The sequence below is a fragment of the Drosophila takahashii genome, chromosome 2L (genome assembly GCF_030179915.1).
Source record: "Drosophila takahashii strain IR98-3 E-12201 chromosome 2L, DtakHiC1v2, whole genome shotgun sequence".
NCBI classification, from domain to species: Eukaryota; Metazoa; Arthropoda; class Insecta; order Diptera; family Drosophilidae; genus Drosophila; species Drosophila takahashii.
In genome coordinates this window covers 25,561,964-25,582,359 of record NC_091678.1, presented here as the reverse complement: position 1 = coordinate 25,582,359, position 20,396 = coordinate 25,561,964, and the positions used below count along the sequence as shown (strand labels likewise).

Below are 20,396 nucleotides of genomic sequence, written 5' to 3'. Positions count from 1 at the left end.
CGCAGAGTCGAGAAAAGGGGAAAAGTCCGCCGGCTATTTGGTGGAAATGGGGAAGCTTGTGGCTTGGAGTCCCCCGTGTTTGTTTCCAAGCAGCTGAACACAGCTGGGAAAGTGGTGGGGAAAACGAAGACAGCTTTTCCTTACATTTTAATACACTTTTCCACCGAACACGCCCACTTGGAAGAGCAAAAAGCAACAGCCGATGGCAGGTGGAGTCTACCCATCCACCCGATGTTTGTTCCTTTTTTTAAGGGAAAACTTTTTCTGCACAATGAATTTTTGCGCATTTTCCACCTGTATGAGCTCGCCCCGGGAAAAGCGGTGTGGTGGGTAGCCCGCCCAGGAAATCGATTCGTTGTGGTTGTTGCTCTGGTAATGAGACTTTCCATGACCAAAGCGGAAAACGCCAAAAGGGAAAGAGCAGCATTTTCCAATGTTTTTCCCAGCTCGTTTCGGGGAATTCGCAACTATGCAAATGGAAGGTAAATAACAGAGCTTAGTCCTTTGGTTCAATTACGGGTAAAATAACCTGGAAAGCCCCTCTTTGGTTTTCCGGGGGACTGGGGAAAAGCTATTAGCATGTGGGCGAGATTGGTGGAGGGGTGAGGGAGCAGCAACAAATCTCAGCTAATTAAAGTCAACAAGCAGAATCATTTGAAATGCAAATGTCAAACGGCATAATGGTAATATGTGAGTGTGTGAAAGAGGGAATAATATGTGTGTGCTGAGGAATTAAGCAAACCAAAAGAGCAAAGAATCCGGGAAAGGAAAATAAGGGTGTTACAATATTTGCAATCTGTTAAGATATTCGAACACAAAAAAATGTAAGGTTAATTTAAAACATTTTTTCTATTTTTAAGTGATATTTATATTATAATTTGAAAATTAAAATTGTTACATTAAAAATTGCATGCTATATTTTGCAATCTATTAAGATATTCCAACACTAAAAAATATAAATTTATTTTAAAAATATTATATTATTTACTAGTGATATTTATGTTATAATTCGGAAATTAAAACATCTCTCAGTATATTATCTTAAATAAAATATGAGCTTTCTAGAATATCCAATAAACAATTTGAATTCCCTTCTGCACTTCCATTTAGCACTTTTCCCCAGAATCCCTCATATGTTTTATAAGGGCCCTAACACGTTCCAAACACCCGCACAAGCAGAATAATTTTTAGCTCTTTAAAGTTGAAGTACACAAATTTTGATGAGGGTAATTATTGGCAGACTCCTCGGGGCTGTGTTGGAAAAGGGTAATCCGAGATTTATGCCCGATATAAATAGGAAGCGGAGGGACGCAAAAAATTAAGATAGAAGGAAGCATAGAATTTCAATTAAAATTAGCAGCCAGGTCGTTAATATAAAATATTGCTAATTAGATTGGCATGGACCCGGACCAGTAGCATTAACTGCTTCGTCTCAGTCTTTTGCATTGATTTTAACACGGTCATGAATATTAAATTACCAGCTCACACATAGATGCCGCAGTGTTTGTGGGTGGAGAAAAGTTTGTCTGCCATAAATTAAAATCAACGCCCATAGAACACGCCTCTTCCGTCCCCTTTCACCTCCTCTCTGAACGGCCGCCACTCAGAATGTTGACGGTAATTAACTTTTAGGCATTTTCTATGCATATTTATGTGGGGTGTTTTTTGGGGGGACTGGGAGGCCAGGGCCTTCTGCTTGCATAACATTAACATGAACAAGGGGGTGGGGGTGCTGATCCCCCGTCCCCCTGTCAGATGATGCGTGCAAGGCCGAGAAAATTACGCTTTTCTTTCTCTTTTGACAGAGGGCGTTGCTGGCATCTTCATTCGCCTTCATCGGAAGCCCTACACCTACAAGGACTTTGTGTACATTCATCAGGAGTTCGCTTTCTATTTTTACACGCCATCTGTAAATGTCATAAATAAATAATGAATTAATCATACAGTTTAGCGGATTTTTCATCTGCCTGCTCGAGTACTTTTCCAGGACTTTTCAATTGTGAATCCAGCTGAAAGAAGTCCTTGAGTTCCTCTCCAAGATGTGCACTCATTTATAAATTATTAATGATATATTAAATAAAAAATCGGGGCGGTGTTTGCTTTGAAGGGATCTCCTTTTGCGTCTGAAGGCTTGTCAAAAACATATGGAGGCTTTTTTAAAAATGAGGCATGATAGCAAGGTTGGAGAAGTGAGATTAATGGAATTTAATATTTATACCTCTGGGTCTTGGTTTGGTAGCTAACTAAAATTGGTTCATAATTCTGTTATTGCAATTACAGTATGCTGCTGCCGAGTAGGTGAATACATCAATATTTTTCCAATATAAAATTACCCTTTGCCCGACAGCAGAGTCTTAACTTGATTTCAGCCTGGCAAACATTTTATAGTGTTTTGTTTTTTGCATTTTAATTGAAGGCAACGGCAAACGCTGGCATAGAACGGCACTTAAAACTCAATCAACTGCATCTAACCATATTAAAAGCAGCCCAAGGTGAAGTGATGGCAAGGGGAAAGCATATAACGCATACGCCATGTGGTGCAGCGATGTCGTCGGCATAGAAAATAAAAGAATGCAATCAATTTGTCAACGTCTGTGTGTTGGTGTTGGTGCCGTTGGTGGTTCTGGCACCGCTACACGGCCGTATGTATGTTATGTCTGCATTCCGTCCGTCTGTACCACCATCCCCCCGTCCAGCCATCCATCCATTCATTCATCCATTCGTTCGCCTGTCATCACACACGTATGCCGGCAATTTATGTGTCGTCTGGGTCTGGACTTTTTTGCCTTTGCATTCGAGGCGAACCAGCAACAGCAAGTTGCTAGTAAATAAATTTAAAAGCGCTTAAAAGGGGCGGTCGGGGCGTGGCCCATCTGCAATTTACCATGTCGGAAGGTGACTTGACAACATTTGCCGTCGGAGCTTCGGTTTCAGTTGCAAACGACGACAATGATGATATTCAAATTTACTGTGACACGAGTAAATTCAATTAAAACGTCATGCCTTCTTTCCCCAGGCAACTAACTGGTTTACTTTTTAGTTTTAACTATAAATCAATTTCCCTTCCAATAAAGAAATATGATGTGCTTTAAAAAAAAAAAAAAAAAAGGAAAATGTAATAAAATTATTTTTAAAAATTTTTCAAGCTCTATGCATTAAAATTGATAGATGGCTGATATGCAATGAGATCAATCAATCAAAGCTCAAATTAATTTAATTTTGGAACTCTTGATCTAAGGCTGTAAAATCTTTTCACAACTTTATTATTTATAATGCATATGTCATGTCCTATCCCTAATTGCGGCTCTACGTTGGTCGCAAAAATTCCAATCCTTAATCACATAACGCAGATGCTCAAGCAGGACGATAAGCCCAATGGTGTGAGTGTGGCAAGTGGAGATTTCTGCACTTGTGGGTTTTGCGAACTTGTGAGACCAAACAGCCCGGGGCAAAAAAACAGCTCAAAAAACAAACAATGCATAAAAACAGCAGCCGAAGAGGAGGGGATGAACGTGTTGTTGCTGTTGTGCTTATGATATTATTGCACTTGTCAGACCCACACATGCACGCTCCCTGCAGGGACAGGGACACACAGACACACACTCGCAATTATTTATATCACAGATGAACATTCCACAAGCTGCAACAGACGCCACAAAGTATGCAAAGTTTTTATGCCAAAGCGCAAATGAAAACAGCAAACGATACACAAAGTTACAAGAGGGAAAGCTGAGAGATATAGAGAGGAAAGGGGATTGTAATCCTGCACAGGTATGCCTGTGCGAGATGCCTACAAAGGCATACCAAGGACCCAGCATCCACCTGGAAATATGTCAACACACCGGGCGTATGAGTAATAAGTACGAGCTCGAGCCTGAGACAACAGCTGCGCATCAACTGCGACTCAGAATCAAATTTGCACATCTGCAATGGAATGAAATGCATTGAAATGTTAGCCACAGAGCTATGGCATGCATAACCCACTCGGAGAATCCGAATCGCCAGTCAAAGGTGGATATGGCGCAACTGAATCATCGCTGCACTGCGAGAAGTTCTTAGATATTATATACCTGTAGATATATATATTATATTTTATTTTTATATTTTAAAATTAATTAAATTAAAATTTTCATTTACACCACAAGTTGATGCACTAAGAATTAATTCCTATACACTTCCCAGGTTTTAACACATTTTTCGCGCTGTAAGTGTGTTGACTTCTATATGGAGCTCTACTTCCTTCACGGCTGCCATCGTTATTGCTTTTGGGAATATGCACGGCATGCCGAGCACCCGCTCCCATTCCTATTTCCATTTGCATGCCGCAGCTCGAATCAGTCTACTTCTGTTTTATACATTTTAATTTGAGTGAGCGAGTCCTGGATGCCAGAATCCCCGCATGGGGCTGGGGTCTCCGTCCTGCTGCCATTCACCATTCACCACATCGCAGAACCCGTCTCCACCCATATCATGCCATCCCAACTCATCCCATCCCATCCGTAGTCTCCCTTCAACTTGGCCATCTCTCTTGGTATTTCGCCTCGTTTCGTTTCGCATCTATTTTTTATAAGCAGACGCAATTGTTTCGAAAATGAAAGGTTAAAATGTTAAATGCGACTTTGGATGAGAACAATGGGTTAAGGGTTTGGCTGGCTGTCATTGTTGTTGCCAGAGGGTTGACTTGGTTGTAACCAGGAAATGCAGGCCCCCTTGGAGAGATCAAAACATGAACTTTGTCAATGAACTTCATATGTGAATTGCAGGCAGAATCCGAGTTTTGAGCTGGTTGTAAGTTTGATAAATGGGCTTAGGGAAGCTGGGAAATGGAGCAAGGGGAATTGGTGAGTTCATGGCATACCAGACGTTCAAAACAAATATGGGTTTTCCAAGGCGAAACCCAATATTTACCCAATATTCTGGCATAATTTATGAGTATTCTTTATTAAAAATAGTTGTTCGTTTCAGAAACATAACCGAAGATTGATATTTTCAACAAGTGCTCCACTCTGCCTTTGTTCATCAATATTTTTCCCTTCGCTGCCCACACAAATATTCCATTTAAATTTTACCTATGCGTCAGGTTCAGAAATGCATTAGATTAAAAATATTTACGCAGGCACTTTTCGAGACGAAATTCATCTGCAATCTGTGATATTTTAGTTCTTGGCCATTGTTCATATTAAATTTTGATAGCCAGCCATACATCCGGCCAGAGAGAAAAAGCCACAAAGGGATGCCAAAGCTTTTTGTTCATAAACATTTTTGTGTGTGCCCGAAGGGAGGGGAAGGCAGGGGAAATGGCCAGATGGGGAGCCCTCTGGAATGCCTTTCTTTCCTCTTTTGCGGGCAATTCAGACATTAGAGATAGGCCAAACAGAAATGGTCAATGCAAAGAAAAGGAAAATTAGGTCAGGCAAACAATAAAAATCATCAGACGACGCTGAGACTTGATGAGCTCTCGGCAGCTCGATAAAGCTGGGGATACAGGACATTGTGGGGCAGGAGGGAGGGGCAGTCAACCCCTAATGGCATAATCTTCACTAATTTAGCGCTCATTAATTCCCGGCGCTTCCATTCTGTTTGATAACACGAAAGCGTAATTGAATTAAAAGTGGATGCAGGACAAAGATTCGGCGACCATAAACATCAACATGTCGAGGACTTGCTTTATTTTGTCACTGCCAACATTCCGTGCTTTAATTAAAATTGCATAATCAGGACGGAGAAAGTCGGGTCCGGTGCCGATATCTTCGACGTACTTTCGTCCTCCTAATCAGCATGCCATTTGTGTAATTTGTGTCCTCCATCGCGGCGAAAGGAGCTTCTGCCAGCTATCGCAGCCTAATCATCTCGAGACCCATTTGTTGTTACGGCCTCTGCCATTTTCGCCCTGCCCTGAGCCTCGTCGGGTTTTTATTATAATTAGATAGGAATTGCCGAGCACTCGAAGGCAGAGCTTCCTGGTTTTCTGTTTTCCTGCCGTTCCTGTCCTGCGTCTAATGTCTAATGCCTCTCATCTCATCAGCACGCACTCCTTCCAGGAATCTCCTTTGTCTTAGCCTTCTGCTACTTTGACTTCCTGTCGATTCGGCCGGGTCAGCAGTTTTTAATTGAATCGCACGCGGTTTGTCTTTGGCCCGGGCTCGTTTATTATGCGCATTTATTTGCATTTCCCATCCACAAATAGCTGGATGCAATTTCTTCTGCGGCTAATTGTGTGTTTCTGTGGCGGAGAAATGTTAATCCCGTCAGCAGAAAGCAAATTGAAAGTGCTAGTTAAACAAAAACTGCTTTGGAGAGTAGACGTTACACAGTTACGAATTTTATCAACTAGCTTCAAGAAATTCCCAATAAATTTAAGATATTAGTGTAATACGTTGAATTCCCTCACTCTTGTCCTTTATCGCCCTTCATTAGTTCCATAATATCCCAAGAACTTGAAATCTCTTACATTATTCCGGTCACTTTATGTGCCAGAGATAAAGCGACAGCGAGCAAAAGGCTAGATGGAAAAAAACGAGAAATAATTTAATAAGGGAAAGTTCCCCAGATCCGCATTGACCTTTTTCCTAGCTGGATGTGCAAAGCGGTTGACATAAATAAAAAATGTTACTACATTTTGGCACATTAAACAACATAAAAGAGGAGAGAAAAGGCGAATTCCCGAAAGAAAACCGAGTGGCTGGGGAAATGGGCCTGAAAAGAGCCTGATAAAATTGTGAAAAACTGTTAAAATGTGTTGGGCAATTCTCGGGAAACGTCAAGACGAAACGGGTCAAGTAATCAATTCTGGTGGACAGGCCTAAGTATTTTTCAGGACCCAAGCAATGGATTCGCTTAATTAGATCTCGTGTTCGTGGAAAGTTCGTCCTCCGCCAAAGGGTGTCCGCATTTATCTAAATTATTTCGTTAGTCGGGCCAAACAAATTAAAATAAATGTTTGTCAAAGGTCCGCACGAAAAGTCAACAAATTAAAAATTGTTTGAGTTGCGGGCGCGGTTGGAGGAGGAAAGGTATTTGGGGTCATTTGGGCAGGTGTTGGCCAAAAAGGTTTTCCGTGTTTGCTTTTCAGCCCCAACCAATTGCTTCATTATATTGGACTTGTGTAAAAGGCTGCAAATTTGAACAAAATGAGTTTGGGTAAAAAATTGTGGATACTTTAATACATGTATCAAAATGTGTGTACCGGCGTTTGCCGGTAGTGAGATGCTTTTTCCCCCTCTTGAATATTCAGAAAAACTGATTCCATCACAAAATGCCGCGGGCAAATGGAATGATATAAATTCATATCTGCTGTAGGGGGCACGTCATAATGTTTATCAACAATGGCCGCAGGTCGTGTATTGATTAAAAAATTTCGACGAGCGCCAGACAGCCGGGAAATGGGGGAGGAAAGCGGGAAAATGGCCGGGGTCGCATGCACTTGTTGACAGCCTTACGCCCGAGGCTATAATTTCGGTTCAAAGGCCACTGCGAAAACTTTACAAAAATTGTGATTTTAAGCGGCTTTTCCAGCGGCCAAGAGCGAGGATGAGGATGAGGAGAATTGAGGTAAGCCACGGAAATTTAATTAATAAAAATTATTTTGCGGCTCTTTTTGTTGAGATTAACAAGCTTTTTTAAGTCCTTGGCCACGTGTTGAAAATCTGATTATAATGACACTCGAAAGCTTTGATTCTGGTTTCAATTAAGCAAAATGACCAAAAGGCAAATAGGGACTTACTTGCGCCTGAAAAATCAAAGTGTAGGATGTTGGTGGGCAGAGGGATTTACATACCTGAAATGAAATAAAAGAAGGATATTAATAAAATTGAAAAATTTAATTGACTATTTGGGCAATGTATTCCAAATAAAATGTTTCGTTTATAAAAATAACAAACTTTTTCCTAATTTCATCAGTTTAGATGCATAGTAAAACGAACAAGATAAACGGCACTTAATTAATTTAAGTTTTAATTCCCACTGATAATAATCTCAATAAATTACGACTATGCTTTAGTCCCCTTACAAAGCCACTGGGTAATCAACTCAAGTCAACGCCAAGTTACTACTGTACTATCTGTAAATAAATCAAATTGTTATTGCATTTGGAATCAGCAGCATTGAATTATTAATGCCGCCTGCCTTTCAGCACAAATGGAACATGCTAATGGAATGGAGATATCTCGACCAAAAGCGGGCTTAAATCAGCTCCGACCAAAGTCCAGTGGCAGTGGGCAAAACGCTGACAGCTGACAAGCCGCAATCCGCAGAGATAGGGAGTGGATGTGGATCCCGGGCAGAGTGGGACAACAATAAAATAACCAGAGGCAGGCCCTTCACGGGGCTCTGACCACAGGACATGCCAAAGACCAGGATACGACGAGTGCGGCCAATGCAGGTCCTCAACTGGGGGCCCACCTGAGCAGAGACAGTCGCAGCCAGCCAAGGCATTTTGAATACTTCATGAACTTGTCACTTTGTCGAGTGTAGCAACCCAGGCACCGTACAGTGGTCCTTTGTGCAGTGGAAACGGGGATTTTCCTGAGAGATGAAGATTTATCGCACTTATGTGGAGTGAAGTAACGAACGTATTAATGTCAATTTTAGATAAGGTATTCCGTAAATAGAGTTTTAGGTTCTTTGAACTTTTGAACATTTTCAGGGTTATTATAATTATGACATAATTCCAATATATTAGATTCCACTGTTAGTTATCCTATTTGAAGTCTTTTTCAAAATTATGATGGTATAACTGAGACAGTAGTCAACCAAAGTACCTACAACAATTTTCACTTTACTATTGCTATCGATTGGCACTATGATATACACAATCCAAGGTAATATTCTTATGAAGAAGTGGCAACGTTCTGAACCCCTTTTACGTGCCACAAATTCGATTAAGGTATTTTCTCTCACACTAAAAAACAAAATGGAAAACCATTAATTTATCTGCGATATATGATAATTGGGAGCAAACCGTAATAATTTCAGTGGCCATAAAACCAAATGTTGATCGTTAGTTTATTCGTTATCGATTCCAGTTATGTGCTTTGATTTCACTCCCCCGCCTTTTCTACTCCACTCCTTGGCCCGCTGGTCGCTTTATCAGTTTTATAGTGTGATTCTTGTGAAATGCAATAAACTTCGTTGTTGATAAACATCTGTCAGTCTGTCAGCGAGTGGGTCGAGTTAGGGACGAGGCCCTGGTCCCTCCACTTCGAAGTATTTTTATGGCTTACGTGCTGCATGTAATTGCACCCTCATGCGGCGCTGAATGTTCAAGTAGCTGATCCATAACGAGCTCAACCGCTAGGTGAGAGAACCCACAGAAGGTTAATCCACATACGAGCCATTAAATTTTTTAGATTTTCAGATCCCTTTGATTATGTGGTTTAGCGTAGCAAGTCAACCGTTTTATAATGTATTTTTATGGCCAGACATTATATTCGAAAAAGATAAGGGCATCGATTAAAATAATTTTACTTAATTGAGTTTATTATTGTAGCGTTCTAATCTAATTTAAATAGACTAAAGTATTGCCATGACATTTTTTTATTTCAATACTTTTAATTATTCTAGTTTGATTTATAGCACGCTTAACCAAAAGGGAGCTTGTTTAGATTTTGAAATACCATAAAATAATAATAATATAGGAATAAATGGTTTTATGTTGGCAGTAACTTATCTTGAATTCCCTTATGCGCATTTTTAAATCCAATAATTTTTCTCGGGCAGCTTTAAAGAGCTCTTCAAAAGATTCCCCTGCATTCCGCAGGCTCATGCCAGTGCGCCCTACTCGCAAATTGCTCCTCTCACCAAATCCCCTGTAATTCCTCACCTAACTATGCCATTAACACTTGGCCAGGCCGAGCAGAGGAGCCGGGATCGGGACACATAATCACCCTGCGATAGCCATCCCCATCCCCCATGACCAGCAACCCATTGGCCCACATTCACATGCCGCACACGCAGCCAGCAAAGAAATTTAAAACGTCAACAAGCCCGTTGACAGTTGGCGCTGTGCAGGACTCGTAAAAAACTCAGCCACTTGGATAGGGTAGGGATGCCGTATATATGTGGCACAGGGATAGGGACAGGGAAAGGCTAGGGATACGGATACGTATATTCAAAGTTGAGTGTGCACATTGTAGTTTTTACCGACACCTTACAACTGCTGCTCATGTCGCTCGTGCCACATGTTACATGCTGGCTGATTCTGCGGGGTGACTTTTTATGCGGCGGCTAATTAAAAAATGAGAGACGGACAAAAAAGAACAGCGGGAATATTTTTTACGGCCCCATTAAATGCGGCAATGAGAGCGAGCGTCAAACGTTTAACAGCCATAAAAGCGCCTCCCAACCACAAATTTAATGCCACACAGCCATTTAATGCATTCGCAAACAAAGAACTTTATATAATTTTCACATTGGATTTTCATCAATTTTTTTTCGAATTAAATTCTTTGTTTGGTGCACAGTTCATTTAGTTGGAAAATTTGCATATGCATGTAAATTAAAACTTCCGTTTTGACACTCGAAGGAACAACAAAAATCGTTTCGCAAAAATGTTGCATTGATTTTCGTATTTATTTTTTTACGCACAATTAAAAACAATTTCCAATTTCGATTTTCCCGCCAGACGGCGGTTGTAAACTGTTTGAATTTTATTGCCATTAATGTGCGTATGGGCAAACGTGTGAAAATTGAAGGATAATATTATTGTTAAATTGGTTCTACGTTTGTTCAAAGAATACTACCCAAATTGTATTTATTGACTGATTCATATATAAATCTAAAAATAAAATCAAATATTTTTCGTAATTAACTTAATAGTATTGTAGCTCTGGATTCTTGGGAAATTCTCTAATTTGTTTTTAAGCCCGAGCTTCGACAAATTGATTCTCCTCGGTTTGTGTGTCTGGCAATCCAGCAAATCAATCAACAAATTGGGCCTGACCTCAGGAATCGGTAAATCAAACACAAATACACAACCCACAATCTATATGTTCTGGAGGCATTGACATGAACCGAAGCTCGAAGGTAAATACCAAGCGAGGGGTCTTGAGTTTAAGGCCTTATCGGCAAATATATATACCTGATAGCCAAGACAAACCCATTCAAAATACTTGTATTGCGATGGCTAATTGCGAGCCGAGAAATATTCAGTTTTAGTATGAAGCATTGCTATTACATTCGACCATGCCAAATGGGAACAGAACCTTAATCAATTAGTTAAAATATGGTAAAAATTATAACAAACTTGTAACTAGGACAAAACCATCTTTGCCACATCTTTTTCGGACTTCCATAACCTGATAAATCATCATAAATCAATCTGTGAAACAAGCACAGGTGTTCCAACTATTTGTTGCCAAAATTAGTATTTTATTTATATTGCTAATGTTAGCAAATCATGAATAATGCAGTCATCTCAGAATATACTCCCATTGCCAACCGCATTTGCACAGAATAATTTCCAACCAGGCGATAATTTATTTATTTAAATAAAGCAACAGAAGACCGCATTTGCCAGCGACATTATTTATTTATTTACCATTTAAATTAGCGCTTAAACAAACATAAAAATAAACATTTTCTGCAATTAAACACTACAAAAATGCGCTCTTTATTGGAGTGCACAAATGGAATTTACATAAATTAAGTGCAGTTTGCAGGCAGTATCAGGTTTTTTTCTGTTCAGCTTATTTATGGCTTGTTAAATGAGCAATATGTTGCCACTTTGTTGTTTATTCTGAACGATATTTATTTCTAAATATTTGCATAGTTCAAGCTGATAATGAAAATCCTTGAATAAAATATGGAAAACATGTAAAAACCGGTGTAAAATCTGCGAACCGCAGTAAAAGAGCCCGTCTCAAGCTAAACCAATTTACACAAATCAACAAACAAAGCGTTCTTAAAAAATACCAAATAAAATCCAATTTACGTCAATTTCGAGTGTTTTACTTGCACTCAGGCCAAATAAAATCTAGAACATGAAAATGCATTCAAAGACACACGAAAACCACAGACAGCAAGCATCGAAAGGAAAAACAATAAAAACGACTCTTGAAAATGGGAAAATTCGATGTGATGGCCATAAAATTTTAATAACTTTTTCGGCCGGGTCACTGTGCAGGGGTCACCCAACCCTCATCGCTCATCGCAAACACTGCAATCACAACAGAATTTTAAAAACTAAAAACGCAGACGGGCAAACAAAATTCGGAAATCAGTGAAATGGTCAGCGGCGAATGGAAACTAATTAAATTAAATCAATAATGGGCGGCCTGCTCCGAGGGCCCGATACGGGATGAGGGACTTCAACGGTCATGCCCTCAGAATTATGCTGACACAAAAAATGAGCCACAAAATCCAATAATTTTTAACGCAATTTTCATTGCCTGCCGGCTTCCTTGGTGGCCGAACCGAAAAAGTTTTGTGGTCAAAGTTGCTCTATGTTTGCCGAGTCGCGGGGTCGTCGGGTGAATAAACAAAAGTAATTATATCGCAAAAAAAAGCATTTACAAAAAACCTTGACAATTGCGCTGGGACATGCAAAACGCGCATAAATTACAGTGAGAGGGAGAAATATTTTTTCCAACTTTTGTAATTTCGCATTTAGCGTTGAAAAGGCTCGCAAAAAGCAATTTTCAGATAAGCGACCCTGCCCGTCGAAAATCACCGCAGCAACAACAACTGGGAGGGGTCACGCCCTCGACCTCCGACCCACGCTCACTCCCACAGCCACCCATCTGGTTTGACATTTATGGTGGAAATAATTAGAAGCTTTCACAGCGGGCACTTCCACGGAGGGAGGGGAAAATCCACATGGAGCGTGAAAGTGAAGTAAAGCTTCAGAATGTTAATGGAAAATATGTGTAGGGGTAAGTATGTGAATAAACATATATTTATGCGATTGGCTTGTGGTTTCGGATTAGCTTAAAACAACAAAGAACCTTAACGCAATTTCCATATTTGCAGATTCTTTTGCTCATTGGCTTTGTGGCTTTGAGTAAGCGGCAAGCAATGGTCTTTGAAGCCAATGTTTTTTTTTACTTTGTCTTCTTAAAAATATTAGTATTCCCTTTGTAAAAAAAATTTTTAAAACGATGTGTTAAATAAATGAATGCTTTAAATATTACCCCTGGCCTTTAAAGTCATTAAATATTTATAATAGATTTGCTATACCTTCAAGAATATAAATTATAAAATTATATATATTTACCTATATTTTACCTATTAGGTAATACCAATATTTTAACTGCTATTGACTTTGAATTCCTTTTTAGAACAATTTACAACCAACTCAAAAAGGTCTACCGGCATAACAACCCCATTGCAAGGGCTTATCAAGATCTGAAAATATCAATTACCCAGAGCTTTATCTGTTCATCGCAAAGTAAACGACGAATGGGTGCCAATTAAAGCCAGGATGATGGTCCGTGGACGAGTTGTCCAAATGTAAGACCCTGGGGAATATCTGCGTCACATATCCCCCGTTAAACTGACGAGGACTTTTGGTCATTAAACTTGTGTAGATGGAGCAGGACACGTGACTCCATAATGCATATGTCTGCAGGTCTGGTAAACTTTTACTGCCACTTAGCTTCGCTACTTCGACCCACCCACCCCCTCCCTTAGTAAAACTTCCTATTTTTAGTCCAGTTACCCCCTTTGGGGAATGGGACACACCCAAGCAAACGTTGAAAAATGCCCGAAAATTATGCGCTAGGGAAAACGAATTCCTTTCTGTTTTCCTTTTTTTACCAAAACCAACTTTGGAAAAACAACAGCCTAGAGGGTGGGTGGAAAGACAGGTAAAAATTACAGCCCATTTGCAGGGTGGAGTCCCCTTAGCGAGGTTTGTTATTATTTAGTGAACTAGCAACTGTTGAAATTTACTAGTGACAAATTAATTTTGGAGTTGCGCAAAAAAGGGAGACGGGCCATTTTATATGAATTAGGGAAAGTACATCTCCCTGTTTATTTTGCGAGAGAGGAATTTTCACTGCTAGCCGGGTTTGCCTTTGCCTGGTTGGGTTTCATTTTATTGCCACGAATTTTCTTCTATTCTTTTTTATGTTGGCCTTTCTTTCCTTTCCCCCTTTCCCTTCAGCAATTAACTTGGGCTTTCCACAACATGTTTCTGTTCTGGCTTTCGCCCAACACGCATTATCCTGGCATTTTTAGGGATGTGCTATCCTCATGTGACTGAGCTTTCTTTCAAGCCAGCTTTAATTTTCTTAGCCTCCCCCAACCCACACGCTGGGCTCTTAATTAGCCTGGCGCTGAATGTTGTTTATTAATTATGTAATTCATTTTTCCGCTTAATTATATTGAGAGAGAGACAGGCAAGCCTGCTGCCAACGTCAGAAATCCGAATATATCTACACATAAAATTCCTGTAATTGGACTGTAATTAACTGAACTGCCTAACGGGAGAGTGGGGGCATCAAGGAAGTATTCCCGCCAGGTCCCCGTTGCTAAAAGAAATTTGTGAGTATGCCCACAAAAAAAAACACCAAATGTACAGGATAAATTTGTGGGGGCACAAAAAAGTTATTGGAAGAAGAATATACATACAAAGAAAGAAATTTTGGATAAGGTTTATTTTTTTCTGGTACAGCAATATTCATAATGTTAGGAGTGTAACATTTTGAAACACTTTTAAATTTGAGCGTACGATTTAATTATTTCAGGGATCGCAAGTAAGAGTTACTTTTTTAAAAAAATTGACAAATAAGTTTTATTTTTCAATTTTTATTATAAAAGTTGACAAATAACTCTTATTTGTTGATTTTTATAATAAAAATTGAAACATAAGAGTTATTTGTCAACTTTTATAATAAAAATTGAAGCATAAGACTTATCTGTCAACTTTTATAATAGAAATTGAAAAATAAAACTTATTTGTCAATTTTTTTAAAAAAGTAACTCTTACTTGCGATCCCTGAATTATTTCCAATTTTCTAAGACGCAATTTATTTAGACTCCTTCATAAAAATAAGATATAAAAAAATATTTTTCACACTCATTCACACAGTAACCATTATGATTGTTCACCTCCCTTAATAATCCAGAGGATAGCCTATTAAAAGTCGTCATTGTAAAGCGATAGAAAGATCTGCAAAGAACTATAACCTGAATTGTGGACGGTTTCCGATGGATTCGACACACATCTATCCAAAGAACGTTGCCCCAGGGTTGGTGGAGGAAAAAACAATGGAATGCTGCCATATTAAACGGAACAAATGCAGTGCAATCATCTGACAGGACCTGAAAAACGATGGATGAGGGGTGGGTCGGGTGGTGAGTGGTGAGCGGTGGCAATGGTGGTGGGTACAACACGAAACATGTTGCAAAATATTTCAGAATGTTTTTCACAGCCAACGGACAACTGCACTTTGATGGTGTCATAAATCTCAAAGGAGCTGGAACAAGGAGCGAAAAGGAAAAAATGTATAAACAACAATGAGGAATGTCGAGGTGCAGAAAGCAGGCCAAGGATAAACCGACAGGATGCGGAACAAAATAAGCAACTGCATAATAAACACCGAAATTAATGATTTACGGAGGCCCTACAACAAGTTGGGAAAGTACGCGACCCAACAACACATACACGAGTTACCTGGCCCAGAAATGACAGGTAGAAAGGGAGGTCGCCCACAAATGGGTGTGAAAAATGGCACAAAACACGGAGAACTTATCTGCAAATAAATCTTTGACACGGAAAGAAAATTTAATGTAGTTAGAAAAGGACTTTAGGGATCATTTTAAGGACTCAAAAAGAAACTGCAAAGTAAAATCATTTATGTAGATCAACTCATGATTTCAGAAAGTTATACATTTTTGTTTATTCATGTTTAACTGTTTTTTCCCTTTTAAATTTTAGAATGTGTCGTCTAAATAAAACAACCAAGTATTTCTATCCAATTTTGACCATGCTAAAACCGATGTAGTATTTTTCAAAGTGACCATATGACTCGATGCATGACTACCACTCGGTTATCTTATCAACTCTTTTGGGGAAAGGTGGGGGCGTCACTCGGATTGCGTGCGTGTGTCATGCATGCGGGGCTGAGCTGAGCTGAGCTGAGCGGGAATTTGGAGGTAAAAACCTCACCTGGCCTGTGCCATTATGCGGTGAGCAGCTGCCCCGAATCAGCTGCCCGGGGACAGGGATTCATTTTGCCATTCGGCATTGTTCGGCAGAAATTTTGACTTTGCGCCTGCAGGCGAAGATGCCGAACAATGGAAATTGAAAATCAGTTGCAGGCCCCCGGACGACGGAAAGATGCGTCAGAGTGGAGATATGCGAGCAGATAAGCAGACAGGAAATGGCAAATCAGAAATTTAGGAACATCTACTCCAAAAGGTCGATCAAGGTGCGTTCTAGAGCAAGGAAAGTACGGGCCTTGGCAGAGGCTGCCAATTTTCTGGGCCACAAATGAGCCTCATTTGCGGCAATGATAAAACTGATAAGGCTCCGGAATGCGTAATTTGATGGGGAAACATTCAACCCCAATAGATATACAAATAGGGCGAAAATCGTTCTAGATACCGTTATCGAAGAGCTTGCTCTTCAATTATGAAAAGTGGAAAAAATAGATGAAATGTGTCCATAAGAATATCGCAGTTAATGCTGTGTAATGCCTTTAAAATATTTTAAGCGGCATACAAATATTTTAAAGATTTTTATCACCTACATAAAATTGATGATATCTTACTTTAAAATCGAAAACAAGTTGTTTCTGATAACATTACTTTAAATAATATTGTCTTTTGAAATTTAAACTGCTCTTCTGACTTTTGAGCACTTTCTCCTTTTCAGTTGTAAAATATTTTTGCGCATTTATTTCTTTAGAACAAAAACGCTTTCTATTCCGTCTGCCTTATTTCCTTTCGGACAATATCCTTCTTGACCTGACTCGACAGTTGATTCCTTTCTTCGCTGTCACTCTTTGTTTTGGCAGCCGTTGCAATTTGTCACTTTTCGCACTTTGGTCTGTCCTCGCCGCAGCTCGCTCCTTTCTCGGATCCTGTTGGTTTGTTGTCCTTGGATGACAGGATGTGCAGGCACTTGAAACATTTGCCATATTAAAATTGTTGCCGCTGACAATTGCCAGTGATTCGACGACAGCCGGGAAATTCATGAATTCAACTACCGAACGACAGGTGAGCGGGCACGAAAAATGGAACTGAAGTTCTGCGAAATGAAATTCCAAAAGGTAAGGAAGGGCGAACTTATCGCTGAATTAGCGTGCCAGAGTTTTGAGATTGTGGCACTTGGGAAGCCCCCGTCAAAACAAAAAGCTGACGAAGGTGAGTTTCTCCTCCTCGAATTGTAAAGGAATTTTGTTGAATGAAATAGTTTGCATAACTAAAGGGCGAGGAGTCTTTGCAAAGATACCCCTTGAGGAAGCATTTGTTAAATATAAATTCCTTTGGAATTATATACCATTATCTTTCTTTACTATCCCACCTTTTTGTTAAAACTTTATAGATCTCCAAACATCCGTTAAACACTGCGGAACCTCCTATTCCAATATCCCCAAATACTTGCACCAAAACAATGTTGCATGAAAAATGTTCGGGGCCAGCAGACAAGCCATAAATTCTCCACAAAAAGGCAGACGAAAGGCAAAAGGAGAATTCGAAATATAAGCAAGTAGAAAGGAGGAAGCGAGTCAGGATGTGGTCAGGATATGCTTTGCCTTCGCAAGTAAATACATATTTATTTCCTGAGGTCCTTACTTTCGCCCTTAATTAGTTTGTCCTAATGCCGTATTTTTCTTCCTTTCGAAAGGAGTCATTTGATTCTCGGCAGTGTATTTCCTGGCACCACTGTCATTTCATTTGCCTTTATAGTTTTTGGCCTGTATTGTAAATTGGCTTTGCATACTTGACATTTGGGTAATTAATCAATGCTTCTTGAGTACTTTATTTATAAAGTATCATGTGGATATTTTTTTAATCTTCTTTGAATTTTGTTAGCATTTTTAATTGACCTAAAGTAAAATATCATTCATTATTTTCCAAATCCAAAAGGATTTAATAATAACATATATTTCATTCGATTTTTTTATTTCCAGCAGTGTTGCTATTATTTGTTTGTAAACACATTACATAACACATTAAATTGATTGAAAATTCAGTTTACAAACAGGCTGTAAAATATTCTCCTGCCTTATTACTGAAATTTAATTGGATAGAACTTTAACACTTTCACATTTACTGAATATATCAATAATTTCGAATCCTGCCGCCGCTCTGCCACAGTTATGACAACACAGACAGTATAGAACCAAAAGTAACCAAGCAATGACTGGCTTTTTATGCTTTTTATGCACAATTATAAAGGACTCCTAGCGAGGACTCACCTTTTGGGCCTTGCAGGTGACGTTGATGGACTGGATGTCGTGGGCCTGGTGGCGCAGCTCCCCGATGCACAACCCGCAGGCGGGTGCCTTGCAGCTAAGGCAGTACTGCGAGAGGGTCTCCTCGTGCTCCCCGCAGACAGACTCCCTCTGCTGGGCGGCGCCACGCGGCTTGACCAGTGTGTGCTTGGCCAGCGGCCCGCGGGCCGGGTGGGTCAGCTCCCGGCAGGCGTCGCAGTAGCGGATCTCGCACTGCTCGCAGACCAACGAAGCGACCTTGGGATCGGTCTCGCACATCTGGCAGCGAAGGGCCTCCCGGGCGCAGAAGCGGTCCACGATGGCCTCCATGGCGCGGTAGGTGGGCAGATTCCTAACGCCCCCGTCGTCGAAGAAGACCAGCTTGCGGCAGAGGGGACAGGTGAGGCAGTAGGCCGCTCCGGGCGGAGCCACCACGTTGCCCACTCCCGGCAGCAGTCCAGTTCCGGCATAGGACACTGGTCGCGAGGTGTTGGAGCAGCAGACCACTCCGGAGTCCGCCTCGCTGAAGATGCTCACCTTGTCCGACTGATCCTGGTCGGAGGTGACGCTCTCACTTCCGGTATTGGAGCTGGCCGTGCTGGCAGCCGAACTATGGGAGCTGTGACGGGTCCCTGGACCTCCGGGATTTGTGCCGGAGGCAGCTCCTCCTCCTCCTCCGCCGCCGCCGCTACCACCTCCGTTTCCATGCATCCCATTGTGTCCCGCTGCAGAGGATCCGCCCGATCCGTTGACAGCCCCCGGAAGAGCCGATCCCGGACTGTAGGGCGTCTGGATGTCCAGGGCACAGCCCAAGCAGAGGGCGTGGAAACAGGGCAGCAGCACCGGGTTGGCGTACAGCTGCTTGCACGTGGGGCAGCGCAGTTCGTCCTCCATTTCTGGTGATTAAAGTCCGCAAACTAAATGCGATTCGAGCTGAGATTGATGATTCGGATGTCCTGTTTGAATCGGTTGTATCCCTGCTTTAGTTTGGCTGCACACTTTGGAACAACATGGCTTTAATATTACCAGAACTAGTCACTTTTTGCTTTCTAGCTTAAATCTTCAACACAATTCACTTTAATAAAGTACTCTTTTAAAACTCTGTTTTTTTTTGGTCTCACTTTAATCCAATATTTGTATTGTTTAGAAAATTTGTGATTTGTTTAAAATTTGGAAAAAAATTTAAAATCCAAAGTTTTTTAATTTTTTTTGTTATTTTGCAGTTTTTTATATTTTTTACTGAAAGACTTTTCAAATTTGTGCATTTATTTTAACCGTGGTAATTGGTCTGGATCTCAACAGTGTATCAGTCCTTGCCAATATAATAATATTGTTTTAATCAATTTCACTTTAGACGTTTCTTATAATTGATTCGTGTAAAATTCACTTCGTCCAACCACAAATATTTAGAATGTCCCTTTTGTTTTGAAAATAATTTCCGATTTAATTTTCTTTCTTTAACTTTCGCGCTTTACGTTTGAACTCGACGAATTCCAACTGTACCTATCCGCAACACGACCGCTTCGAATGAAATTTTTGAAAGACTGGCGGGGAAAAACTCGCTTCTGCCTACCGAGGTTTCACTTTGCGTTCGGCAACGCAAACGAACTTCTTCCCAAAATGCTGTTTCCACCACCGTGTGGGCGATTCGAACATGTTGGCTCGCGTCTCAAACCACTGCACTGACAGAAAAATACTTTTAAAATAGTTTTCAAATAAAGTTCTGAATTTTTAACGGACAATACCATGGTCAACAAAATGGATATTTTAGACCGACAGACATTAGATTGTGTAAATATAGATCACTGGTGGCCAGCAGAGGCAATTTTTCTGCCGCTGCTAACGTTTCGAGGTCAAGCACACAGTAAAATTCACAATATATTTCATGCGGTAAAGGGCATAAAAATATTAATATTAACACAATTAAATGCCCACAGACTTGCACCAAAAACACTGTCGAGCAGTGTAGCAGCAATATACAAAGGTGTACTTTTCCATCAATTTTTCTGAATTTAT

The 20,396-nt window shown here is 40.4% G+C and overlaps 1 protein-coding gene across 2 annotated transcripts in view; it reads right to left on the bottom strand.

The window, feature by feature from the left end:
• The window catches only part of Trim9 (E3 ubiquitin-protein ligase Trim9), an 83,941-nt gene extending 64,024 nt beyond the window's left edge, over positions 1-19,917 (bottom strand). For both annotated transcript variants that reach the window (XM_017139556.3, XM_017139557.3), the window contains exon 1: positions 18,366-19,917. In XM_017139556.3, the coding sequence (XP_016995045.2) occupies positions 18,366-19,274 (909 nt within the window). In that variant the 5' untranslated portion in view covers positions 19,275-19,917. The remainder of the gene's footprint in view (positions 1-18,365) is intronic.
• Between the last annotated feature and the right edge of the window lie 479 nt (positions 19,918-20,396).